Source organism: Vipera ursinii, assembly GCF_947247035.1.
Source record: "Vipera ursinii genome assembly, chromosome: 2".
Classification (NCBI taxonomy): Eukaryota; Metazoa; Chordata; class Lepidosauria; order Squamata; family Viperidae; genus Vipera; species Vipera ursinii.
Genome location: NC_139513.1, coordinates 124,133,282 through 124,160,925, shown reverse-complemented (window position 1 = coordinate 124,160,925; position 27,644 = coordinate 124,133,282). Strand labels below are relative to the sequence as shown.

General features: G+C 41.7%; 1 protein-coding gene across 3 annotated transcripts; it reads right to left on the bottom strand.

The window, feature by feature from the left end:
- MAFG (MAF bZIP transcription factor G) lies at positions 1-13,391 on the bottom strand. 3 transcript variants are annotated; one of them, XM_083352402.1, is made up of 3 exons: positions 13,297-13,391; positions 6,715-6,776; positions 1-6,634 (listed from the first exon to the last, which is right to left on the bottom strand). In XM_083352402.1, exons 2-3 carry the CDS (start codon positions 6,748-6,750, stop codon positions 6,182-6,184), a joined length of 489 nt encoding a protein of 162 aa, XP_083208528.1. In that variant the 5' UTR covers positions 6,751-6,776; positions 13,297-13,391; the 3' UTR covers positions 1-6,181. The 3 variants fall into 3 exon arrangements, with proteins under 3 accessions (XP_083208528.1, XP_083208529.1, XP_083208530.1); XM_083352403.1 differs by lacking the exon at positions 13,297-13,391 and adding an exon at positions 12,493-12,598; XM_083352404.1 differs by lacking the exon at positions 13,297-13,391 and adding an exon at positions 8,148-8,207.
- Between the last annotated feature and the right edge of the window lie 14,253 nt (positions 13,392-27,644).

The following is a 27,644-nucleotide window of genomic DNA, read 5'->3' as shown; positions in this document are numbered from 1 at the left end:
CTCTTTAAAGATGTTTATTGGTCATATACAAAATAAAGAATGCTTCATATCAACAAACATACACTATATACATAAATAAATTAACAACACCTCCACTGGGGCTGTGGCAACAAATCCCCAACAGTTATCTACAGATTGAAAAAGGACAATAATTTAGCAATAAATACTGATTAATTACTTGGGTTCGACTGTTGTACAGGAAAGACCCAGGACATGACAGTATGCTTTTACACCCCTAACATATAGAATTCATCTCCATTCATCTGTATCAGCTTTGGAGACTGAATTTCTTATTATCAAAATGTTCCTCCCCGACCATTTAAACAAATATTTTAAAGCAGTAGTGAAATCATTTCAATTCATATTTTTAAGGACTATCTTCAACATTTGGAGGGTGGGGAGGAGCAGTTATCAGTTCAGTTCATTAAGTACACCAAATATAATTTGTTTCTCCATAATATTCCAGTTTGACAAAAGGATGTAATAAATTCAGAGCAAACCGCAGGTGAGGACAAAAGCAAGTAGCACTTGAAACTGCATGGGAATCCCAAACATCTTTGCATAGCCAGATAGTGGCACATCTTTATTGGGAATCAGGAGACTCCTCACTCAACTGTGCAGTGCCTCTCATTCATGCAAGTGTCAGCTGCAAGCATGTAGAGCTCACATATATCGTATATCAGATCCGGAAAGGAAAGTAAGTTCTCACTACTTGGAAGAACCTGCCTGAAGCTCACAGCCAGACCACTGTGTGATCCTTTCTGCATAGGGAGGAGCAATCCTCTGTATGAGCAGTCACAGTTATTCACTGTTTCATTACAGGGAACAGCAGCAGTGCTATTAAACCAGAAAGGAAAATTCCTGCACGTTAATTATTTTACTAACAAAATACAGTTCAGAAAGAGGTGAAAGGCAAGTTGTCAAAAAGTGCTTCTATCTTCACTGGCACAGAAGACAAGGGTTACCCACTGGAGCACACTACCAGCCAGAGTGAAAATAATATACAGATATGCCAGCTCTGCTTACTGCTGGATTATAGTGAAATGCTATCCTACTTTTTTGGGATGTGTCAATGTACAGCATGATCAATGACACAAGGAACAACAAATATTTAACGTCTTCTATGCACAGTAGTACATTCTCTTCTGCTCCTGCTCCTGCATCTATTCTACAGGACCTAACATCTGAATAGCCTCTACCCATTGCTGACCGTCACATTCCTCAACTCTTAGCCTGCAGTTTTTCTTGCATTTTTCTGGAAAGAAAAAAAATTGTTTCATTATCCAAAATATCACTTTTACATAATTCACCACGACATAAACAACCCTACCTTTCCCACCCACCCAAAGCCAGCCCACATGACGGTGGAATTATACTTCACGGAGCTGTTCTGCATCCAGATAGAAAGCAGCACACTTGCCCACCTGTTGCATTGAGCAAAACGCCCCATTAAAAACAACAAAACAAAACCACCCTTCACAGCAGGAAAACCAAACAGTCACCTATAAAACAAGAACCATCACACTCTGGATGCCATATACCAGAAAAAAAATGAGGGTCAAGGGCTTGAGAGGGGAATCTAGGACAGGGAAAAAAAACCTCATGAACACTAGAAGACAGACTGAGAGTGAAGGAAGCTAGGAAGTATGAAAGGTTACTTGTTTTCTCCCCCACCTCCAGTTGGAAGATATACTACTGAGTTCTGGAGCAAGATTTGCTCAATAAATATTCATTTGCTCAGGGCTTTTTTTCTCATAGAACGCTCAGAACGGAGTTCCGGCACCTTTTTTGGATGGAACCTTGTAGGGTAGGCAAGGCGGGTTATATGACATGTGTGAGTTCCGGCACCTTTTTCTTTTACAAAAAAAGCACTGCATTTGCTTATAAGAATGTCTTGCAACCACTCAGATGAAGATACCATTTCACTTATCTAGCCTTGAAAACGGTGAAAGGCATCTTTAGAGGAAAGATTGAGTCTTACGGCACCTTAAAGACAAGCAAACATATTATGGCATAGATTTATGTGGGCAAGTCAACTTCAATGGATGAAGTATTATTCCAAATTAAGCAATTAATACCATATACAGGTTGTCTATGGAGGAAACTTACTGTAGGGAGAATAGACAAAATCTAACTGCAAGAAATATAGATTGCAATATTACAGCTCAAATATATTTTAACATTTTTAGTGACCGCAGACTAATGCAGATAATATAGATATCTTGTAATGTTTGTAACCAACTTTGCAGAAAATGGAAACTATAGTATTAATGTATGTGTGCATGTATAAGCTTTAATAAATTAAGTCTGTTCTTTTTTTATATCTAAAATGTGTCTGAGTACCGGTAGTTGTATTTATACACATATATCAGAGCCAATTTAATATCATCTCATGGATCTGATGAAGTAACTTCTAATCCATGAAAGATGATGTAATAGTCTTTAAAGTGCCCAGGACACTACTAGTTTTGCTACAAAAACCGATCTAGCCACCCTTGCAAAATCCTAGAGGACAGACCTTCTTTATCAGAGGCTTCTGTTGGGATCTAAGGTCTTGATCATAAAACAAGCAATTCAGGAAGAGGAAGCATCAAAAGAAATTTATTTAGCCAATTCTAAGAAATGAAGACTGCCAATCAAGAAATGGGTAGGATGATATGGTCATGGAATTGAAGAGATCTCAAACTATTCATCTGGCTGAAAACAAATTCCTATTTCAGAAATGCAGCCCAATAGAACTGCATTTTAACAGTATGGAACTATCACCAATCTCTCCACCTTGCTTTCCTTGGGGCAATGAGCAAATATGGCACAGAGAAGCATGCCAAACAATGGAGAGGCAAATTCTTGAGTTAAAACAGCAGGCACCTCGGATATAAGAGTTGTTTCCTCAACCATCCATCCAGGTGACCTAAACGCCTCTCACGGAACTCTCAAAGGAAGCTATGACCAGGAGACCTAAAAGTTCAATCCAGAACCCACCTCTTGTTTATAAATTTGATGGTCAGAAAATCCCAATTAAATATTTTTATTTGCACGTTTGACATCAAAGCATAAATATTGCTTATTTTGGTTACAACTGTTTGGTTTTCACAGAATTTGGATTTCTTTGGCAAGGACTAGAAAGTGGAAGGCAATGAAGGGGAAAAAAATATCTACAGCTCAAGGGTGGAGAGAAAGAGGCAAGGAGGTAGAGTGATATGGTACAAGTAAACATAGAACGTTTCTGGCTCTGGTAATTCCGCACAGATCTGCATTGGTTTCTTAACTCTTTCAAATCAGCAGTGATAAAACATATCCCAAGGGGAATTATCAAAATTTCTACCTCAACACAGCTCAGAGCAATTTATTTCACACTGGTATAGCTTTTAAGATCAGAAACCTAAACGCCTTAGTAAGGCAAGGCTTAGTAATAACTGCTACTGTATGCAGCAACCTGTGATCCACTCCTTCTAAATCCAAAATAAAGAGTAGCCACTAATGTGGCAATGGTGATTTCGGGTAGAATCTGGAGCCAGGGCAAGTGAATATTCACATTAAAGCAACTTATTTTTCTGTTTCTCTGCAGTTTGCTGTTCTTAGTGCCTGTGCACCTCTCAGCCATGTTCTGTCATTCATATATGCCAAGAATAGCACAAAAAACAATAATTAAAAAGATCTCCAATCCACTGTGTGGGCAGGTGAGAGTAAAGAACTAGTGCCATTCCCTCCATTTCAGGTGAATAATCTGCAGAGGACAGTGATCTTATAGTGAGAAAAAAGGGAGCTCCAGCAGATATGATGAAGATATTTTGAAGGCTAGTCCTCATTAAAAGCCTTTTTTTCCCTTCAACATACTCTAGGCAGCAAAACCTTGCCAGTTAATAGATATCAGGAAGATCGTTTTCAGAGAATGGATTCTCAGCTGATTGTTGTGGATAGTTGTTTCTGGATACAAACTTGCCTTAGAGCTCATCCGAATTTATTAGCCCTGGTTTAAAAGTTATTAAAGCTTTTTCTTTTAATCACGAGGCCTAGAATGTAGCCGAAAGTTTTTGAAAAGATGGAAGAGGTTTTTGAGCCCAGTCTCAGCTGTGGAAATTTCCAGAATTCACTAGCTGTGTGATTAAAACAGGTTGTAATATATGTTAACTAGAAAATGGCCAAATATGGTGGTCTCAGGTATTCTGAATATGCCAGTACTCAATGCTTACCAGCTGTCAGTAATTGTGCTCATTCTGATGGCCAGTTTTCTGGGCAAAAGATCAAGTGCCCACCTAGATACAAAGGTACAAACTCACATGTTCCTCTTGGTAATGCACCCACCACTCTTTCCCTGTAGGCTAATTACAAGGCAAGCAACAGAGAAGGTAAATCAACTTTCTTTTTTTGTAACGACTGGCTCTGTCAGAGAAACTAGACTAGGCTTCCCGTATGACTATGTATCCAGAAGATAAAACAATTTGAACTTCCCTAGGTCATGTTGACCATCACATGCTCTTTAGACCTTATTGAGTTTCTGGCTTAGATCCCTATGCAATGCTCAACATGCTAAAACATAGGAGGAGACAGGCAAGAGATTCAAAGAGGTCTCTGTAGTATTACCAGCAAAGGAATCCTGCCGCAATAATGGTTCTTCACAAATGCTTCACAACCCTAGAAAATATATTTTGTGGACCCTTTGTATGATATGCTGTAAATTGTTTCATATTCCTACATTAACAGGAGTGATCCCTTCTATCCCATTACCATTGCAACTCTGGATTCAACCTTTAGGAACACCCAGCCAAAAAACCCAAATTTTGGCAATTGTAATACAAGTGACATGATATAATGCAACACTGTCTGCCTGCTATCATTAAGCAGTTTTGTTAACATCTTAAAAGAACTCATTCTTTTCAGGCTTCAGATTCAGGTAATTTTTTCACGAGACAGAACCTTTGAGAAGGTCTACTGGCAAATGCCCCAGAAAACCTGCACGCAGCCCTGGGAAAGCTGTACGAATGCTCACAGGACACCCACATAGCAAAGTGGCCACTGGCACCATCACATCACAGCGCCACAAAAGACCTCAGAGCACAGACAACTAAATACAACAGGAATACAAAAGAAGCAGATGGGGAATTCAAGAATAAGTCACTTTTGGTACAATTGCAAAAAGATATCAAACAGGACTAGCCTCTTTTTTTGTTTTTTTCCCTATGTTATTTATAAATAAAAGTCTAATAACTCTTTATAAAAACCAACCTCAGAGCCACAAGACTTAACGAGAAACTTTTAAAATTTGCATTTCTGTCTCCAAGAATATGACAATCAAATATTCTCTCACCTTCTCAGGCTAAAAGGAGACTTTTAAATAGAAGTGCTTCACCGAATTGTAGATTTGAAACTTAGATCATTTAATAACTCTTTAAAACGAATGCTTCTCTTTTAAATAAAGGGCTATTTAAACTACATAAACTAGTTGTGTAAACCATCACACTAGAGACACTGGATACTCTCCAAACACAGAAAACAACTAGTGATTTTGGTCTTGTTCAGTGCAACACATTAGGCACAAAACTGGCCTGTGGTCACTGCAATGTAACCCACTTTGTCTGGTAGGTAGATACAACAGTGCTCATTCCTGGCTACTTTCCTTCCTCTGTAGCACAGACACCAGGAAATAGCTGTTTCCCCACTTGCCTCTCCTTCAGGAAAAGTCCTAAGGAATCCCATCTTCAAACCTAAAAGGTGCAACTAGATGGTAATATAAAAATGGTTACACAAACTATCCCCCTGATACCAAGCAATTTACAAGCAGCAGACTGGACAGCTGACTCAACCCTGGAAGAACGGTATTGAAGTCATCACTGACAGTAGGTCTTCCAACTCTCTATGACCTCTTCCCTCCCCTTTGGGTTATTCCTCCCCAAGAATGAATTCCATGCTGCTGAAAATCTCTTTGGCAAGAGTACTGAGGTCCTTCAGCTTCCATTTTCAGAACACACTAGATGGACGGTTCTGTTCACAATGGAAAGGTTGCGTTACCATCAGTCACACCAACCAGAACAAGCTAAAAACAAAGCAACTGCAGTGACAAGCAGGCCAGTATGTGCCTGTGTGGGCTAGGCCATCTGGGAGAGGGTTGTGCTTTGGGGATTCCGGATGAGCTTTGTGCCTAACTGCCCTGCACAGACAAGCCCAGGCAGTGCTCGTTTCACTAAGACCGGGCGTCCGTTTTGGATTTAACTATTGTGATAACGCTGGTGGTGGCAACTTTGCCAGGAACAAGGGGCCCCATGCTGGAAGCAAGTGGGCCCCGGGCAGGGGTGACAGGGCTCCGGGCAACGGTCCGGGCGAAGTTCTGCAGTGCCTCGTACTTGGAACGCAGGGCATCAAGTTCCATTTTCATGCTGGCATTCTCTGAAGCCAGCTTCTCTACTTCCTGCTGAAGTTCTGCCTTCTGTTTCTCCAACTCTTCCTTCTGTGTTACCCTCTTGACCCGGCAGCTGGCAGCATAGCCTCTGTTCTTCAGGGTCCGCCGGCGTTGCTTGAGTTGGATTATCTCTTCCTTAGATAAGCCCCGCAGATGCTGGTTCAACTCCCGTACAGACATGGTCACCAGCTCTTCATCTGTCAAGCTGGTCCCATTCTCCCCTGGCTCTCGCTTCACCTGCAGAGACAATAGAAACATGTTTTAGTGGAATTCTGGTTGCATGCATGCTCAGCTAACCCCATGTCTTGCCTTATTACCTTCAAGGCTTTGTTTCCTTTGTTGGGGGTCGTCATAACACGCAAGCCTTCACAATCAGATTCTGTAGGATAGAAAATGGATAGATGTTATCAAAGTCAAGTTCTACATCATTCAAAGACAGCTATATATATACTCAGACTAGGCAGGAAAGTAAGCACCAAATACAGGTATTCTCTATACAGCATGAACCAGCTGTGGGATTTACATGAGCTCTTGACAAATTCTGCCTAGTCTCTGCCAACCCCACAGCTTTTTATAAATCTTAAGGGCAAATGCTCACGAAAAGGAAGATTTGGAAGTTTGGGAGGAGCTGGAGTAGGATGAAACCACACTTAAAAATAGCCTGGCAGCCACGGTCCTGCATGGCTGTGCTGAGCCAGTCATGCTGACTCAGCATATTAGCAGCCTTGCTCACAGTGCACACCTTATAGAGTACAGCCTAACAAGAAAGCTGCAGTCTAAGAGAGTTGCCAAGGAATTACCCTTATAGACTTCTCTTTATAAGGTTCAAAGCAACACTATATTCCCATAGTTGGAAGGAAGAAGTATTCAAGAATACTCTCTATTTAAAAAAGTCTATTAATTAATTAATCCATTCTGCCTGAAGCGTTTCTTTATCTTGAAAACAGAACAGCAAGATTAGAGGATGGAAGGAAAGGATAGACAAGGGAATAATGGGAAACATGCAGAAACTTAGAGAATTACCTGTCTCCGGGTTATACTATAATTGAATAGTCATTACTGAACAATCTATTATTGTGGTTCTGATAACCTGTCTTCTTTTGACTAGCTTTTCCCATGCATGTTAAAAGAAAAACAGTGGTAGGCACACAAAGTCGAGGGGGGAAACACAAATTCATCTGGGTGGGATTCTGACCAGCAATACAGAAATTAAATATTTCCATTAATTTCCCTGTCCAGTTGCTTCCTCTCACATTGCCATTTTAACAACAAGGACTAAAAAAACTCCTGAGATAGAGCATTTTTTTAGAAATGCAGATAAAAATCATTCCCATTTTTATGAAATTCCCAATTGTATTCATGTTGCATTGTTCTAAATTTCCCGATAATTCATTATTTAGGAAATGTGTGCTGCTAACTTATTATTATTTCAGAAATTCTTCCAAAAGTGGAAAATATAAAGTTTTAAAGTTATGAGAAGATGCTTCCTCATTCATGCTTTTATCATGTATCGTATAGGTTTTGGATGGAGGGAATTGAAATTTTAATATCAATATTCACAAGAAATAAAGCTTCTCTGATATAACACAGACGTTTGCTAGCAGCTTTACATTACTTGAATACAAACTAATGTGTATTAATAACTTTCATTTATGAAACATTACCGAAACCACTACTTACAGTTTCAAAACAGAATTCACAAGAGATCTTAGACACGCACAATCACACATAGAGAAATTTTGTCACTCACTGTGGTTGTCTTGAGTAAACCAAAACTACCCTCCAGTTTCCTAAACAGAGGAAATCAAATACTTCCATTTTGTTCTCAACATTCAACCTGCAACTATGTGCAAGAATAGTTACTTTCTCATAAAGAAGGCCTGATAGCTCCCTCAATCCATTGTAGCTGACGTTGTAAATTACCTTTACCACCTTTAATTACTCCTCTGGAACAGCTCAGAAGTCTCAATAATTGCTCCCCACACCCCTCAAAAAAAAACCCGCTTCTTAAGGAAGAAAAAAAATGGCCAGAGGTATCTCAAGCATAGAGAAGTCACCATGGATAAGGATTTTTACGTTTATCTCTCACTCATGTGCCTCAACAAATGGCAGCACCTGGCTGACCATATTTATGCTCATAAACTATTCAGGGTCTGGGCTCATGTGGGAGACCATCAGAATATTTCAGGGCTCTGGGGGTAGACATCAAGCCAAAAGACATCTCAGAAAAAGGCAATGATAAACCACTTTCTATAACAATATCTCCAAAACTGCATGGATGCAGTTTACCTTTTACTCGCCCAACCATATTATCAGTATTTACATAATAAATGCCTCTTCCACACCGATCAGGTTCTTGTTTGCTGAATGTATAAAACATCAGTTCACATTTATAGCAAAGAACCAAGACAAGCTAGTGTCAGCAAAAGCAAAACAACGATCCCCCAGCAGCACCCCAGAAGGGATGGCTTCAGCGCTTTCCAAGATCACTAATAAGCCAGCCAAACAACTCAGATACTCCTAGAGCACTGAAAATTGCTGACAAGCCAAATTCTTGTGCCCAAAAGACATGGCTACAGTCACTGATTAAACCTCTAACATACTTAATATAGTGGGCCGCAACTATCTTAATGGAACCCACTGCCTTATTTTTGCTTTTGCAACTAAGAAGCAAGTTTAAAACCTTTACCTTTACCTTTACCTTTACCTCAAGTATGTGGGTAACATAGTCAGTAACCAGAAGCCATGTTTTCGGATTAGAAAAAAAATTACAAGAGGAAGAATGTTTCCATTACTGTAACACTGCTTGAAATATTGGTTAAGTAAACACTGGGGAAGACACAACTATATTCACCAATGTATTTATATATTTTTTTAAATTTCCCAGCTTTATCTAAAAACCACAAACAGCCATAGGAACCAGGAACAAAACTGTGAACAAAGCAAAGGAAGTCACCTATTCATTGAAAAGTCCAGTCTGTCCTAGACTTCTTTCCTATGTACGCTATGACATATCCATATTAAGTACCATTGCTAATGCTCGTGTGAGAGGAATAGGAACATAGGCAATGCAACAAAACTGCATGACCAAAAACAGATTTGGTATCACACAGTAAATCCAATACAGGTCAGAACCTTAAGAATCACTATGCTAGTATTAGTGACAATCAATAAAAAAATCCCAAGGAAATATTTCCTAGTAGAAGAGTATACAAGTTTAACTGCCTGGATAATTTAGTGAGGCTCTTCATAGGGCAAGTATTGCACTTCTAGTATATATCAGGATTAATGCTTATGAAAGCAGCTAACATTTGGGAAGTGAGAAGATTACACAAAAGGACTGAAAATTGACTGGAGCTGACCTTCATTGTTAAAAGTGATCAGCAAAGATTGCTGTCCAGTAGTACTGAGAGTCAAACACAAAAAAAGTTCATTTATCCTAAACTTCTAAAGATTAAGAATCTTTTAGTAAAAGATGTATAACATTAATTAGTTATACTAATGTTATTAGTGTTATAACATGTTATTAATATCAGATATCATATAGATTCAATTCTAGAAGGATTCACTTCCATTCATCATTCATAAAAAAAACCACTAAGGAAAGTGATGACTAAGTGGAAAAAAACGTATGAAAATTTTCACATTCTGTACTATGCTTGAATTAGGATATATACAAGGACTTTCTACAGCCCAGCACAGAAGCTGCACTTGTGAATATCTTGCAAGAAGGACAGCCAGAGAGAATTGGCATCCAGACAGAGACAAACTTGGTCTAACTCCCTAGACTGCTGATTTCTCAGCTTTTTGACAGCTTCCCGAAGAAAGATCACACTGAAAAGTGCCAAGTGCGATGGCTGTAAAGGGAAAAAAGTGCAACCTCAACACATTTTGCCAGAAGTCCAAAAGGCCTGCACTCAGCACAAGTGCCGCCAATTCTTTGCTTACAACAGAGTTGACAGCAGAGTGCATGATTCAACACAGGCCCCATTCTCAACATTCCTGGTTCAGCAAGCTATGCCATCAAACTAGTGTAAACACGATGACATCACCCATTCCAGCAGTAAAGGCAGCACCATCACAGGAAGAAGGGAAAAAAAGCTTTAAGAGATGAAAAGAAAACAGGCTACAGGGGAGAATCAGAAGCTGAAGGGTATACCCATGTGGGAGCTTTTTCCACAAGTGTCGTGTAAAAAGCTTTGTTGACATCATCTTGTTCTCATTTATACATATATGGCTCTGCTGTTCATACATTTACAGAAACTTGCCTACAAATAACTTCCCAATTAGCTTCCTAAACTTAAATTGACTTTTAGTGCTCTTAACTGGGCAAAAGAATGTAGAAGGAAATGCTTGTCCTGTAAAATTTTCAGAAGACATCATGACTAGGGAATATTGCCTCCTCCAAATCAACATGACTGGCCTCAGGCAGTCTCCCAAATGTACCTAATGTTTCAGCTTGCTTTCTACCACTGTACCTCTTACTCAGCAGAATGGAAATCAAAATTCCACTTTTCCTAAATATCTAGAAGACCGTCAGCCTCATACCATTCCTATAACTGAAACTTTTCTTTATAACAAAAACAAAGCTCCCTTCATATCTATGGATTTCTTTTTCTGAATAAAACATTCTTAGTTTGCTTTCTGTGAGCCACAAGTCACACAAGGAATTGTAATTCTGTAAATAGTCAATGCACATTGAGTTAGTCAAATAATTTCAGCACTTATGTTTACTGGCCTATCTATCTCCAATTTGAGATAATAGAGAAATAGTAAGAGGCATTTCAGTTTTTAAATTATGTTCACCTTCTAATTATCTTTGCTCTATATCAGATATGACTGGTTTATAACATCGTAACTATTCATTTTTCTCAAAATAGATGCATCACATATTTTTAAAATTTTTATTTTAGAATCACCAGAAAAAAAATCTCAATTGAAAAGACATCAGGCTAAAGTGGCTAGCTCTTTTACCTGCAATATGTTTACAGATAATTAGTATGCCTTCACTATTCAAATTTATTTGTTGTTGTTGTTAGTTGCGAAGTCGTGTCCGACCCATCGCGACCCTATGGACAATGTTCCTCCAGGCCTTCCTGTCCTCTACCAAATTTATTTATACTCCCATTAATACTGAAGCACTATCAAACTGACAGAGGACAAACTGCCCTCTGTAGGTGATAATGGAAGAGCTCTGCTGTGAGAATTTCCCAGAAGGGACTCAACAGAGAACCGATGCACTTGTTGCACATGTGTAATTTGGTATACAAATGAGCCATCCAGAACTGCATTTCTATGTCCTTTGCATTTCTGCGAAAATAATATGCCAAGATTCTTTTCCCAGAGCTCTTCAAAACATTGTTTGTCTAAGAGGCAACATGAACTACAACAGAAGGAACGTTCCCATGCATAAAGCTATGGTTTTCAGGACCTACAATTTTACTATCCAAAACAAAATCGAGTCAGTAGCTGTATGCACCGAGAGTATAAGGACATCCCAGCACCTCTCATTCATTCCCCAAAGGATTCCCAGTAGCTCCATAAACCATATTTACCAAGTTCATATTCACACACTCTCCTACCTTCTTGTTCACTACAAATGAATACAGCACTACAGTAACGCTAAGGATCAGCAACTGTCACAAGGACTTAAATATAGACAAGTAGCTGAAAGAAAGGGGAATCTGAGGTCAAGTCTGACTACCCTTCAAAGTGATGAATCAGCAGATTATCTACTTGGGTTCCCCCTTTCTTTTGCTGCGTCCCCTTAACCCTAGTTAGACCCCATCCCTTTTTGTGCAGCATATACTTATGGGTGACCTCATGTTGATGAGTCAGCAGTGTCTGGACTCTGCCACAGAGAAGGCTGTGCCAGGAGATACAACAGGGTAATTTAGTCCACCTCATCCGTATACTCTGTGAAACCCCCCCACCCCCACCCCGTCCTGAGCCCCACCCCAAAAACATTCGGCCCTTTTCCTCCGTTCCCAGACACCTGATGAGTCAGCACGGCAAGCCCTTTTCACACTCGCAGACATGGCTGCACGTCGTCGGAGCCGCGCACAGAGACTTCCGCGTGCGGGGAAGCAGCTTACCTCCCTGCTTACTTTCTCTGATCGTGAGAGCGCACTCAAAGCTAGGCAGTCCGAGAACAAGCGGGGAAGGGCCCCGGCTTCTTCTGTCAACCCCACCTCTTGCGAAGAAAAAAGTCAAAGCATCACGGCGATCTCGGGAAAGAGAGAGGAGCCGGGGAGCGACGGCATTTCTCTCCCGCGACCTGCAGCCGCGGGCGATCAGGACGGCCACCCACGCCGCAGACCCACTCGAAAGGAAACAGGCAGGGAGAGGAGGAGGAGGAGGAGGAGGAGGAGGGAAACCCACCCACCTGTCAGCCACGGAAAAGGAAGTCGGCGAGCGGAGGAAAAGACACGGGAGAAGCGAATCTCGACGGGCGAAAGACCAGGCTCACCTCGCCCTCTCAGCCTCCCCACTCTGACACGCGCACCCTCCTCCGAGCCCGCCAGAACATTCCCGGGTGGAAACAGCCGGGAGTGGGGGGGGGGGAGAACCGCGGATCGCGCTCCCGGCAGGCAGCCTGTGTCCCCGCGTCCAGAGGCGCTTTTTCCAAAAAAAAAAAAATAAAACCCCGCGGGGAGAAATGCAACTCCAGAATCCCCGATCGTCCGGGAAAGGAGCGGTTTTCCTTAAGGAACCCCCTCCCCAGCCAGCCCCCCCCCCCTTAATTCCTTTTCCTTCTCCTCCTCCTCCCTCTCCACCTCCCCTTCCTTTCTTTCTTCTTCCCGCTCTTGCGGGAAGGCGGCGGGGGGGGGTGTCACTAGCCTTCCCACCCACCCTCCGAAGGGAACCGGGCCCCCGGGACTGCCCGTGCAATCTCTCACCCTCCGCTCGCTGCCTCCGGAGGGGGGGGGGGTCCGGGGCGGGGAGGGGGAGGCCGCCACGCACACAACAGGGACTGAGAGCCCGGGTTCCGCCGCTGCCGCCGCTCGCGGACGCGTCACGTGATGTTTGGGTCACGTGCCTCCATTCATGAAGCCGTTTCGGTGCAGCCGCCCCGAGCCTTAAAGGGGCGGCGCCCAAAGGTTCTCTCTCGCCCGGCTCTCCCTCCTCCTCAGAACAATAATAGCAGGGCGGGAGCGCCGCTGGTGGGAAAAACAAGTGGCTCACGTGCCCAGGAGCGCGCGCTCGCGCGCCCGCGCGCCCGCCCCCCCGCGCGCGCCCGGGGCGGATCCAGAACGTCGAGGCTGAACCTCGAAGGGCCGAGGTGGCGCGAGACGGAGCCGCGTTCCACGCGTAGGCCCTTTTTGTGAGGCTTTTGGTACTAGACAACCGTGCGTGTGTGTGTGTGGGGTGGACTGTGATTCAGTCGTCCTCGACTAGCCGGGCTTTACAACTCAGGGTTTCCTTTTTTTTTTTTTTTGGTGGTGGTGGTGGGGGAAGCTACAAACAGCTGTTTCCTGAAAGAAGCCGGTTTTGCGAAAGGATAGCTGGAGAAAGCCGAAAGTGCCCCTGGTGCGGTCTGTAGTTTAAAAAAAAGAAAAGAAAAAAGTCTAGTTACGTATCCCTGACCCTTCCGTTTTCCCGAGCGCAACCAAAACGAGACTGAAGGAAAAATATATTTGAAAACTTTTTGATTTTAAAAAACATGATCACCCAGTTGGTGAAAAAGAATTACACGGTACTAAATTCAGCTATTGCAATATCCCTGCTGAAGAATAAATCTCTTTTTTAAAAAAAAAAAAGCGGCACGAATGCTTTCCTCTTTGAGATTGCAGCTGGGGCAAAAAAAAAATTGTCTACGCGCGGAGGTAACTGCTGTCTAATGTTAGTCTGCATATTCCAGAGTATGTGAGTTGCCAGTATTTCTCTACTACGCTCATCATTATCCCAGCGTTTTCCCGCAGGTTCAGGGTCCCCTATTTCTCAACTAGATCCTTAGAAAAGGGGGGAAAGACAAGTGCTGGTTGCTTATAAAGTCATTAGGGAGAGAGATCCAACGGGATACTTTGGTGCCAAGAGTCCTGGAAGGTTCCAGAGAGCAAGTCTTCTAGCTGATGCATCCAAATTTGCAAGACTTAGACCATTTCTTCATTAGTGTTTTATAGCATTTTATAGCAACATCAGCCAATGTTGTGGCAATATAAAGCTTCATTACTGTTATTAGCACAGCAAGGTTTGAATGAGGCTATAAGATACTATAAATGACTTTAGAGAAAATGGCCTTATAATATCCTTTTAGATACTGTATGGAATGTCACCGTTTTTATTATCTAGCCAATAATAGTAAAATGTGGGATCTGATCCACAATTTCATTGTAAATAAGCTGTCTAAGCCAGCACTTTCATTTTTTCTAGACAAGACTTGCTTACTAGAAAGTTTTCAGACCTTTCCCTCACATATTTTCCTCAATAGTGCTTGCTTTATCATCAGCAAAGAAATCAATCAATTAATAGTTCTGCAGCTGTCCCCACGTATCAGAGATTTATAGATCCAGTCTTGTGGTGTTAAAAGAGAAGCAAGAGAGAGAAAAAATTAGCATGCAGCCGTATTTGTGTATTGTGTCTTTTTAGTCTGTAGGTGTTTACCTAAACTGTCAAGATGCTTTTGCTTCCTATCCATACTCCAATTCCTAACATATGTCAGACAGTTCCTCATATCTCACATAGATATTCAGTCACATACAGACTTTGGACAATATATTATTCCTAGAACTGACTATGGCTTAGGATCAGGCATACTGCAGGTTCGCATCCCACCAGGCTCAAGGTTGAGTCAGCCTTCCAGGTAAAATGAGGACCCAAATTGTTGGGGGCAATAAGCTGACTTTGTAATAATGCCGCTTGGGGGGGGCGAAAGCCCTACTAAGCAGGCATATACATAGAATGAAGGCTATTGCTAAGCACATTTGATTTGTGCTTAGATTGTAAGCCGCCCTGAGTCTTCGGAGAAGGGCGGGATATAAATGGGATTAAAATAAATAAAATAAAATAAATATCTAAGAATAGCCTTTGCCATTTATCTGCATCCCCCAGAGAGTCAGGTATGCTCAAGCAACATAAATTCTAACAGCTTTTAATTTCTCTTCATTAATAAAACAAAAACTATTATGTGGGTGAAATGCCTTTATGTACCTGCCAACCACCCAGAAAATGGAACTGGTCATAGTTGAATCACTAATTTACCTAGTTTATACATAATATGGGAATTGCAGATACAGTATAAGTCTCTTTTTTGTTTCATTAACAACGAGCCAGTATTTCTTGATGCCCATCTTCTGGTGCTGTTCCTCCCATTTAAGAAATACCTCCCTCCCCTCCCCACATTTGTGTTAAGTCTTTGCTGTCTCTACACTTTCTCAAAACTGCGGAAATTGTAAAGAGCAGTGAGGTCTGGGCTGAAAATGCTGATGCAGGAAAGTTGCACTCACAGCTGTTTCTTGCTTAGGTGCCTGGGAAGAGGAATACTGCAGCACAGTTCAAAGCTAAAGATAAGGCATAGTTAGTATAAACTACGGTATTTAGTAAAAAGTCTCAATAGACCCTGGATCAGATTGATTTCATCTTCCAAACTTGCAGTGGAAAAGAAACTTGTTTCCTTTGAGTTTCATACATACTGTAAAAATAAAAGGTAAAAGGTAAAGGTTCCCCCGCACATGCGTGCTAGTCGTTTCCGACTCTAGGGGCCGGTGCTCATCTCCGTTTCAAAGCCGAAGAGCCAGCGCTTGTCCGAGGACATCTCTGTGGTCATGTGGCCGGCATGACTAGACGCCAAAGGCACACGGAACTCTGTTACCTTCCCACCGTAGTGGTCCCTATTTTTCTACTTGCATTTTTTACGTGCTTTCGAACTGCTAGGTTGGCAGAAGCTGGGACGAGTAACAGGCGCTCACTGTTACGCGGCACTCGGGATTTGACCCGCCAAACTGCCGACCTTCTGATCAACAAGCTCAGCGTCCTAACCCACTGAGCCACCGCGTCCCTGTAAAAATAATCTCTTGCAAAAGTTAGTAGAAGCCAAATTTAAGTAGATCGAGAACAAAATTGTGGTGATACAATCTGTAACTTGATAAGCTTTATCCTCCAAAATTGCTTCTGCATAAATATACTAAGCTGTTAATGGTTAGTGTAGCAAAATCAGGAGAACTGAAAGCCTTGGTGGAGCAGTGGGCTAATGCCTCCTTAAGTAACACCAGCTGCCTGCAATTAGTGCAGGTTCGCATCCCACCAGGCTCAAGGTTGACTCAGCCTTCCATCCTTCCGAGGTAGGTAAAATGAGGACCCAGATTGTTGGGGGCAATTAAGCTGACTTTGTAATAATGCCGCTTGGGGTGTGTGTGAAAGCCCTGATAAGCAGGCATATACATAGAATGAAGGCTACTGCTAAGCTTGTAAGCCGCCCTGAGTCTTCGGAGAAGGGCGGGATATAAATGGAATTAAAATAAAAAAATAAAAAATTATGGCTATTCAGGTTGAAAAGTCGGAAAGAACTGATGGTCAGGTGTAAAAAAGGTATTGGCTGAATATATGAAACACTGGCCCATGTTAAACAGAGCTACTGTAGGACTGTAGCTTTGAGACAGGTTCCATCACAAGTTGTTACCTCCAGATATGTCAAGATTACCAATGTTTGTCAACTATGGAGAAACAGGGTCTAATACATCCAGAGTACAGTAAATGGGGAAAAAAACAACAGACCTGCTTCCTTGCTGGAACTATGAAGCCTACCAAAGATGCTAATTTAACTTTCAATGTGAGGAAACAATTCATATAGTGTTTCTGGATCACCATTGATTCCAGCATTAAATATAATGTTCTAGTATTAATATCTGATATAGCCAGTTTCTCTGATACCACATTTTTTTAGATCTAGCAAAGTATGAATAGATTGTAATTTTCTAGATAAGAATTCATTTCTTTTTATAAATGTGGCCTGTTTTTCTTGAATGTTTTGGATACACAGACACATTATGATAACATTGAAGTGGACACCAATGTGCCTGCAGGTACTCTCTTAATGTTTGCTTAGTGTCTTACCTCATCTTTCAAAATTATTATTTTATTTACAATAATACAATTGGTTGATGATTGCTGCAAAGCAAAGTACCAACACTCATCACCATCTTTATTTCCAAATATGCAGTTGTATCTACATGAAGTTCATAGGAATTCTTAGAGGATAGAATAGGAGTAGAGAGAGACAGTGCTTCATCTGGAAATGTGCCCACCTCCTTCACGGCTGGGGGTGAAGGCAGGAATGATAATAGAAAGCCTTGGGAAGTGGGGGCAGAACAAGTGCACCAGTTTGCCTTTTGGAAAAAAAATGGGTTTGTCCTTTTGTCATCCCTCCTCAAGAACCATATTATGGTAGCCCATGCCCCATTTTATCATTCTAAATGTGTGTTAGCTCAAAACTGAATTGTCTCTGGTACACAGGTTTTGCTTAGTCTTTATCATGCTCCAATCACGAACGAGTTCTGAATACACAACCCCTGAAAAATGGGCCTTTTTGTCTCTATTATTCTGCATTGTTTTTCATTTTTTCCTTTTCTACATAATGGTGAAGGACAGTATTTCAATGGGTTGTAGATTAAAAGCCTCTTGAAAAATGCTAATAACCTTTATGCAATTTAAAAAAATGAAACCAGAATCTGTATTATGATTGAAGCTTACCACTAAAGGTCACATTAGATATACAGGTATCTGTGTCTGCTTTCCTTGTAGTTTGTATTTTATACCAAAAGCAGCCATCAGATGAAGTAACAGGTGGGAGTTGGAGAAACCAGAGACTGGTAAACCCTTTAATTCCAAACTGCTTCTTTTTTTCTGGAAGAACAGGTAACTCTTGTCATAATAAAATTTCTCCAATTAGCAGAAAGGGAAAAAGTAAAGAAATTCACCTCTTGATGGGCTTCTCTTTCATTTAAAAAATTAAGAGTCAAGAACTATCTGTTCCTATAGTTTTGTCCGAAAGCATTCCTAGAATAGCTAATCTTAGTTGCTTAACCTGTTTTTTCTAAATACAGGGTGATAAAGAAATGGTTTAATTTATTTTAATTATAATCTGAATTCTTCATCAAGATGGATAATTTTTCCTTATCGAATTTATTTTATCAAATTTAAAGTTATGAAGACAGAGATATATCTCTTGCCTTTTTCAGTAATATAATTAAATGTTACATAAATACTTCAATCAGAAAGCCAATACCTGGAATTGATATACATTTTGTGATTTATTATATACCGTATGTGCATACGGTAGATTAGTCCTCTAATAGAAAGTTAGTGTTATTCTAGTATTGCTGTATCAACTTGACCTACTTGTTCCTTTTTGAAACAAAAAGAAATTCTTTGTTGGATATATTTTACTAGTTTTTATTAAAAAAAACATTTCCCAAACAAGTTTACAAAATGTTAAATATATAATATGTTCAAAACAATATTAGAAACATATAAAGCAAGCAGGAAACCAACAATGGAAAGCAGGGGTGTCAAACTCAATTTCATTGAGGGCCACATCAGCATTGCGGTTGCCCTCAGGGGCCGGGTGGATATGGCCAGGGTGGGCGTGGCCTACTGCATGGGTGTGGCTAGAGTGTGAATGGCCTACTGGGTGGGCGTGGCCAGCTCTACATCGTTCGCATCAAGGGTGCCTATGGGGGCCTGGGCAGGAGTGGGACAGATCTGAGGGTCTCTGGGCCAGGGCCAAGGCAGTGGGGGCCGTTCCCTCACTGTTTCCAGGATGGCTTCGTGGGGCCACATGAAACCACTTCGCGGGATGGGTCAGAATTTCTGTCTCTTAGAGCTTGCAATCTATAAAAACCATGGAAAGGGCAATAGGAAGTAAAATAGACACATACACTGCAGGCAGAAAACTAACTGGAAAGAATGACAGAAAGCACCATATGTTCCTAATGCAAAATCTTTAACTATGACATGGAGTTCAGTTAGCACTCAGTCTTGTATTTACAATAAAGTGCATTCTCTGGAGAAACAAATATTGTAGCAGTCAAGACAAACTGGTCCAACATGAATACATTTTCTTTGCAAATCACTCTTAGTAATTTCTCTTTTGAAAGCCATATCTAAAAATATGTATGGGAAGAATTTGTTAGCCTGTCAAAGCGGTAAATGCTCTGAGCTATTGGTTAGAAGCTGAATGGCATTCTGGAGAATACACACTGTGCCAAAAATATGTGAATGGGAAAACTATATCAGAAAATACTGGGTTCCTTGATTAAAGTTTAGCGAAGTAATTTGCTAAGTACATTGGTTTGTGCTTAAAATTGTAAGCTGTCCTGAGTCTTCGGAGAAGGGCGGGATATAAATGGGATTTTTTTAAAAAATTGCTTATAGGCTGCATTTGGTGAATATATGCCGTGTTGCTAATTCTATTTAGTGCAATCTGTATCCTATGTCTTAAGAAGCTAAATATGCTAAATTTTGTTCTTTTATATGGTTGTGCAGAAACCTGGATTCAAAGCATAAAAAGTCACAGTATAATGGCTATATGCAGAGCCTCTGTTGAGAACATCTTCAAAGCAGCTGTGTCTTTTCCAGGTTTTATATGACTGCCCCCTACTGGCATACCATCCTAGAAAAAGATATTTAGTCTAAGACACGGCTGTCAAACTCACCACGTCACGTGATGTGTTGCAACGTATTGTGACTTTTTTTGCATTGCTGGACCCGGGGCCTCTGTATGATGCAACCAGTCCACGTCTGGCAGTTTGCCACCCCTGGCCTAAGACATTCCTGGTAGGTTAAATGTCCAAATCACATTTTCCCCTCAAATTCAGGTAGTTGCACAGCCCTATTACTGCTACTATTTAATATTTAAAAAATATTTAAAGTATTTTTAAAGAAAATTTTGAACAATATTATTTTCCATTCTTTCTCATACTGGAGACCTATACACACACTTCAATTTTTCTTTAGTTATACACAAAGATAAACACACAGAGAGACAGACACACATTTTTCTTTGTATCAATAATTTTCTTTTCGTGTACTATGGACTATGAAAATAGTAATCCATATCTGGAGGGTCCTAGGATGAAAACAACTACTCATATTTTATGTGCATAAAATTATTGTGTACATTTTACAGTTACACAAATCACATGAAAATTGTTCTATAACCAAGGTAACCAACAAGTACTGTTAGAAAATATTCTGTTCTCATTCTGCTCCATATGCAAGAGTCATATATCAATTCATAGTTCAGAATGAGGACATGAAAGTTCAGCAAGAAGTCCTAAGTCAGGGGAAGGTTTTTGCAGTTTCAGATAATATAAAGAAATCTGTTGAAAAATTTGTGCAGGTTTCAGACACCTGACTTTCACTGTCAGCATTATTCAAGGCTGCAAGGTTAAGCACTCCAAAATACAGTTGATTAAAATTGTTCCCTGATTTTATTTAGAAGTGACAAGTTTTGGAATAAAGCTTTAGCAAAAATACACAATTCTTTATTTGTCCATTCCCTCGCTACAAGTTTTATATCAACATCATTGGTGACAGTCTGATCAGTAAGGACAGCTCTAAGCTCTAAGTAAGCTTTAATCATAGATCTCAGTCTTACAATCATTTCATTTGACAATGATTTTTATGTAGTTTAGTAAAGGTAAATGTCTATTGTAAAAACAGGTTTCTATACTGTTGATCTTTAATGTTATATTTTCTTCCATGCTACTAGAGGAGTTTAAGAAAGTAGAGTGGGAATATGAATTGCTATCCTGCTTCCATTATTAACAGAGGCTAATCTGATAAATAAGATTATATTGTGATTTTCTTCAGTCACCAGCAAATTTATATAAAATCTAGAAATTAACATAAACCCTTCCTCTAGTGAAAATGTGATAGGAAACAATTTTGTTTTCCATTTCTGATAATTATATGTTAGCAGTTGCTGGTTATTAAGACCTAATAAAGCACATAAAGTGTGCTATAAGTTTTTCTTTGGACCCGGCCTCATTGAACAACTACCGTCCTGTCTCCAACCTTCGCTTTGTAGTGAATGTTGTTGAGAGTGTTGTGGTGCGTCAGCTCCCGCAATTCCTGGATGAAGTGGACTATCTGGACCCGTACCAGTCTGGTTTCAGACCTGGCTACAGCACGGAAACGGCATTGGTCGCACTGGTGGATGATCTCTGGCAGGCCCGGGACAGGGGCTGTTCTTCTGTCCTGGTTCTACTTGACCTCTCAGCGGCTTTTGATACCATCGACCATGGTATCCTGCTGCAACGGCTCGAGGGGTTGGGAGTGGAAGGCACTGTTTTACGGTGGTTCTCCTCCTACCTCTCGGGCCGCTTGCAGTTTGTATTGGCAGGGGGACAGAGATCTACCCTGAGGCCCCTCACGTGGGATGCCTGAGGGGTCGGTTCTCTCCCCCCTCCTGTTTAACATCTATATGAAGCCGCTGGGTGAGATCATCTATGGCTTTGGGGTGAGGTATCACCAATATGCGGATGATACCCAGTGGTTCATCTGCACCCCGAGCCAACCCAGTGATGCCCTTGACGTGATGTCCCAGTGCCTAGAGGCGGTGCAGGTCTGGATGGGAAGGAACAGGCTCAGGCTTAACTCCTCCAAGACCTAGTGGCTGTGGATACCGGCATCTCGTATTGTCCAACAAGTTCCATCTTTTTTGATGGGGGGGAGGTATTGCCCCCCTCAGAAGGGGCTCGCAACTTTAATTTAATTTTAATTTATTAATATTTCTATACCGCCCTTCTCCCGAAGGACTCAGGGCGGTGTACAGGGCAAGAATAAAACACAAAGTTACAAAAATTAAAAAGTAATTAAATACATGCCCATAAAAACAGTTGGTACATTAATAAAAACCCCAATAAAAAGATAATAAAAAACCCCACCAATCCCCCCTCAGGCCAGGCCGGCTTGTTCGAACAGGTATGTTTTCAGATCGCGGCGAAAGGAGCGAAGATCGGGCGCCGTCCGGAGCTCAACCGGTAACTGGTTCCATAGCTCTGGGGCGCCCACAGAGAAAGATCTCCCCCTGGGGGCCACCAATCTACATTCTCTGACCGGTGGCACCCTGAGGAGTCCCTCTCTGTGGGAACGCACAGGGCGAAGGGAACTTGGGTGTCCTCCTGGATTCACGGCTTAATTTGGAAGATCATCTAATGGCTGTGACCAGGGGGGCCTTTGCACTGGTTCGCCTAGTGCGCCAGTTGTGCCCCTTTTTGGATCGAGATGCCCTATGCACAGTTACCCACACCCTCATCACTTCTCGCCTGGATTACTGCAATGCTCTACATGGGGCTGCCCTTGAAGAGCACTCGGAGACTTCAACTGGTGCAAAATGCAGCCACACGGGTGCTTATGGGAGTATCTCGGTACTCCCATGTTACACCACTCCTGCGCGAGCTGCATTGGCTTCCAGTTACCCTCCTAGTGCGATTCAAGGTGCTGGTAATAACCTTTAAAGCCCTACATGGCTTAGGTCCGGGGTACTTGCGAGACCACCTGCTGCCATTGTCAACATCTCATCGCCCAGTTCGCTCCAACAGAGTCGGCCTCCTCAGGGTTCCATCGGCCAGGCAATGCCGGCTGGCAACCCCCAGGGGGAGAGCCTTCTCTGTGGGCACGCCAACCCTCTGGAATGAGTTGCCTCCGGAGCTGCGGATGGCCCCTGACCTTCGGTCCTTCCGCCGTGACCTAAAGACGTGGTTGTTCCAACAAGCGGGCCTGGACTGATTGCGATTTTTAATTAGGCTTTTTACTGGGTTAAATTGTCTTGTAATTTTGCATTTATTGTTTAATTCTCTTTTAAATTTTTTACTTTATGTTTTTTAATGTTTATTGTTGTGAGCCACCCTGAGTCCTCAGGGAGAAGGGCAGCATATAAATTTAATAAAATGAAATGAAAATGAAATGAAATGAAGTTGTTCCATCCCATTATCTATATACTTCCAAAGAGAGCACTAGGTACAGCCATACATAATGAATATTTTCTAAGAATAATTTACAGGCACACTAGTACCCACAAAAATCATGTTGCCTACCTTTGAACCTGATAAATCCAAGACCAGGAATATCAACACCAAGTGAAGAAAGTTATTTGTAAATCAATTTTTCTAGAGGAATTTTACCAAATAAGTACTGTGCACTATAATTTCTCCAGATTTGGAATACAAAACCAAGTCCATCAGTAGAAAGTAATAGTATTTCCCCAAAAATAAGACCCGGTCTAATATTTTCTTTGCCTCCAAAAGAGGCACCAGGTTTTATTTTCAGGGAATGTCTTATCTTAGGACCACCACAGCCAGGCCTCCCATGCCCTGACAACTGTTGCCCCACTGCTTGAGTTCTTCTGCGGTCACTTGTTAAGCAGCCCATTGTGCCACTGCCATTGCTTGCAGCAAGTGTGCTGTGCTTCTGTTGTTACTGTTGATAAAACAGGTATGTGCGATAGGAAGCATGAACATCATTGACATTTTCCAAGGAATTCTCTGCTGGTCCATAACCCTTCCAATCCATTGAGACAGCTCTCAAAGTGACAAGAATCCAGAATGTGAGTTGCCTCATATTGATGTTCTCCTTCAATTACAATGGGTGGTGGATCCAGTAAGGAGACGCAAACTTGCTCTAAAAAGCAAATGGGTTGATGATAGCTTCCCCTAGACTTTAGTTCTTACCAAAACATAGCAGTGAATTGTGGTCTGTGGTCTGAAACCAAGTGATCACTTAACCAGAGTTCCTCAATATTTCAGGGTTGGTAACCCAGAGTCGGGGGAAGCAGGGAAAGAAGGGATGGTATTAAGGGTGTGTGTGAATGCATACGTGTGTGTGTGCATAAACATCTGTTGCTCGCGCAAGTGGGGCTGTGAGTGCTCATATGAGAGGGGCCACAAGCACCTGTGACACTTGCAGCAATGCTTGTGCAAGTGGGCCACAAATGGCTGTGAAGCTTGTGACGATCCTTGTACGAGTTGGGCCGCAAATACCTGTGACACTTGCAGCAATGCTTGTGCAAAGGGGGCCATGAACGCCCATGACACAGCGATGTTCAAGAGGGGCTGCACGCACATACGCACCTGTGTACATGTGCACACCAGCCAGCCACTCACGTGGTCCAAAGGTTGGGGACTTCTGATGTATATACTACATATGTTATGAAAAGAGCTGAGTGGTGTCTTTGGCTGTGAGCAGACCTGGGCAAGCTGTGCAGTGAGTCCTAAAGTGTTTGCCACTACCAAGATTGTCATGTTCCCTTTTGATGCTGGTAGATCTATTATATTATCTATTATAAAATCCAAGGATACAGTGGGTCAGATAATGGCATGAAAAATCCCAATGATTTGCCTGATACATCTTTTGCTCTATTACTGGTAGAGCAGGAGGTGACATATCAACTTACAATATCTTAGATTTGTGGACACCAAAAATCTTCGCAAATTAAAGAGTCTTGAAGAAAGCAAAGTGGCCTGCAGCTGGGCTATCATGACATATCAACACCCTTCTTTTAGTTCTTGATTGTGGTAATTCGTGGCCCAAAGGCCTTTATGGGATTGGCATAAATAGCCTGAAACTGGCTAAATTCAGCAATGTTATCCAGCAGGGGGCTCTGCTGCATTACCAACAGTATGGCCCATTTAACAGTCTCCAAGCTGATGACAGATCCATCTCTAAGTCTGTCTGAGGTAAAATATTTTCTTCTTAGGCTCACAGAGGTTATATTGTGCCGAAAAGGCGTGAAATTGAGACAGCACCTCAACACGCTTTTCAGGGCATGCTACTGAACATGTCTGGTTTGTGTGGTGTGGCATTGTTGTTGCTGCCTCAATGACTAGGCTTGTAGAGCTTGTAGCTGTGCTGTAAGCAGCGTAACCTGCTGCATGAATGAGTTTTTTTGGTGGCAAGTTGATCCATGACAATTTCCATTACTAGTTGGCCAGTTGTTATTCTCCCTAGGTGATCGAGAGGGTGGCGAGAATCTGTTCTGTCCCACAGTAATCAAAGACACACAGGTAAGTCTTATATCTTTACTAAAATGGTTTTGAAACAGAACTCTTAATGGCAAAAAATTTGAACAAATAAGGCAGTTAAGGGTTTGAGGTATATGGTGGTGAAGTACAAAGAGTTGTCCCCATAGATCCGTGAGATGTGAGGCTCCCGTTATTTAGGAATGGCATCACCTTGATCTCTGACCATGTCAAGGTTTTTCTGGCCAATAGTCTTTGTTCAGCCCACCTCTCCTCACAGTTGGCCTTTGCACTAGGCTAGGGAGAGATGCTTCTTCCACCTCTTTGACTTCTGAGGCCAGTGATAGCTGTCTTTTTTGGTTGCTAAGTAACTCTTCCAGCTTAATCCCCTTGGCCTAATGAGTCTCGAGCTGGCCATTGCACTGAGAGATGCCGCAAAGATCCTTGGTTGGTGCCTACTCATTCAGATAAAGTTGTTTCAGCCTGCCACTCCAGTGTTATTCTCATTACAGTGTGCTTTGTTGTCAGGAATGCATTTGATTGTAAATGAACATACTGATTTGAAAATGAATTTATTACCATTTGTTACTATCACATTTGCAAATAGTTGCTGAAATGGTCTCTAACCAAAGAGTGAGTGTACAGAGATAAGCACAGTAGCCTTCTGTAAATTGGAATACAGGTAGTCCTCAACTTATGAGTACAATTGAGCCCCAAATTTCTGTTGCTAAGCAAAACAGTTGTCAAGTGAATTTTGCCCCTTTTATGACCTTTCATGCCACAGTTATTAAGTGAATCACTGCAGTTGTTGAGTTAGTAAACAGCTTTTAAGTGAATCTGAGTTTTGATCACGACCATGGGGATGCACAATGGTTGTAAGTGTTAAAAACAGTCATAAATCACTTTTTCAGTGTTGTCGTAACTTTGAACAGTCACTAAATAAACTGTTGTAATTCAAATACCCCCTTCATGGATTACTGCCTTGTCGTGGCGAAGGGGCTTGCGTAATTCAATGAAGCTATGGGCTATGCCGTGCAGGGCCACCCAAGACGGACAGGTCATAGCAGAGAGTTCTGACAAAACGTGATCCACTGGAGAAGGAAATGGCAACCCACTCCAGTATCTTTGCCATGAAAACCCTATGGACAGTACCAAAAGGCAAAACGATATGACGCTGGAAGATGAGCCCCTCAGGTCGGAAGGCGTCCAACATGCTACTGGGGAAGAGCAGAGGGCTAGTACTAGTAGCGCCAGAAAGAATGAAGCGACTGGGCCAAAGCCGAAAGGACGCTCAGCTGTGGATATGTCTGGTGGTGAAAGGAAAGTCCGATGCTGTAAAGATTTTTTCTCCATAGGAACCTGGAATGTAAGATCCATGAATCAAGGAAAGCTGGACGTGGTCAAACAAGAGATGACAAGACTAAACATTGACATCTTAGGTATCAGCGAACTAAAATGGACAGGAATGGGTGAATTTAATTCAGATGACCATCAGGTATACTACTGTGGGCAAGAATCCCTCAAAAGAAATGGAGTAGCCTTCATAGTCAATAAAAGAGTAGGAAAAGCAATACTGGGATACAATCCTCAAAATGACAGAATGATCTCAGTTCGAATCCAAGGCAAACCATTCAATATCACAGTAGTCCAAGTCTATGCCCCAACCACCAGTGCTGAAGAGGATGAAATTGACCGGTTCTATGAAGCCCTACAGCACCTTATAGAACTAACACCCAGAAATGATGTCCTTATCATCATGGGGGATTGGAATGCTAAAGTAGGAAGCCAAAAGATAACTGGAATAACAGGCAAGTTTGGCCTTGGAGTACAAAATGAAGCAGGGCACAGGCTGATAGAATTTTGTCAACAGAATACGATGGTCATAGCAAACACTCTTTTCCAACAACCCAAGAGACGGCTTTACACATGGACATCACCAGACGGTCAACACAGAAATCAGATTGACTATATGCTCTGCAGCCAAAGATGGAGAAGCTCTATACAGTCAGTAAAAACAAGACCAGGAGCTGACTGTGGCTCAGACCATGAGCTTCTCCTTGCAAAGTTTAGGCTTAAATTAAAGAAAGTAGGGAAAAGCGCTAGGCCAGTCAGGTATGAATTAAATCATATTCCTGTTGAATATACAGTAGAGGTGACAAATAGATTTAAGGAATTAGATCTGATAGACAGAGTGCCTGAAGAACTATGGACAGAGGTTCGCAACATTGTACAACAGGTAGCAACCAAAACCATCCCAAAGAAAAAGAAATGCAAGAAAGCAAAATGGC

Bases quoted from the DNA above. Each gene is read 5' to 3' on its own strand.
- MAFG (XM_083352402.1), bottom strand. From the start codon at position 6,750: ATGACGACCCCCAACAAAGGAAACAAAGCCTTGAAG. The intron at 6,635-6,714 runs GTAATAAGGCAA...TTGTCTCTGCAG, and splicing joins AAGGAAACAAAGCCTTGAAG to GTGAAGCGAGAGCCAGGGGA.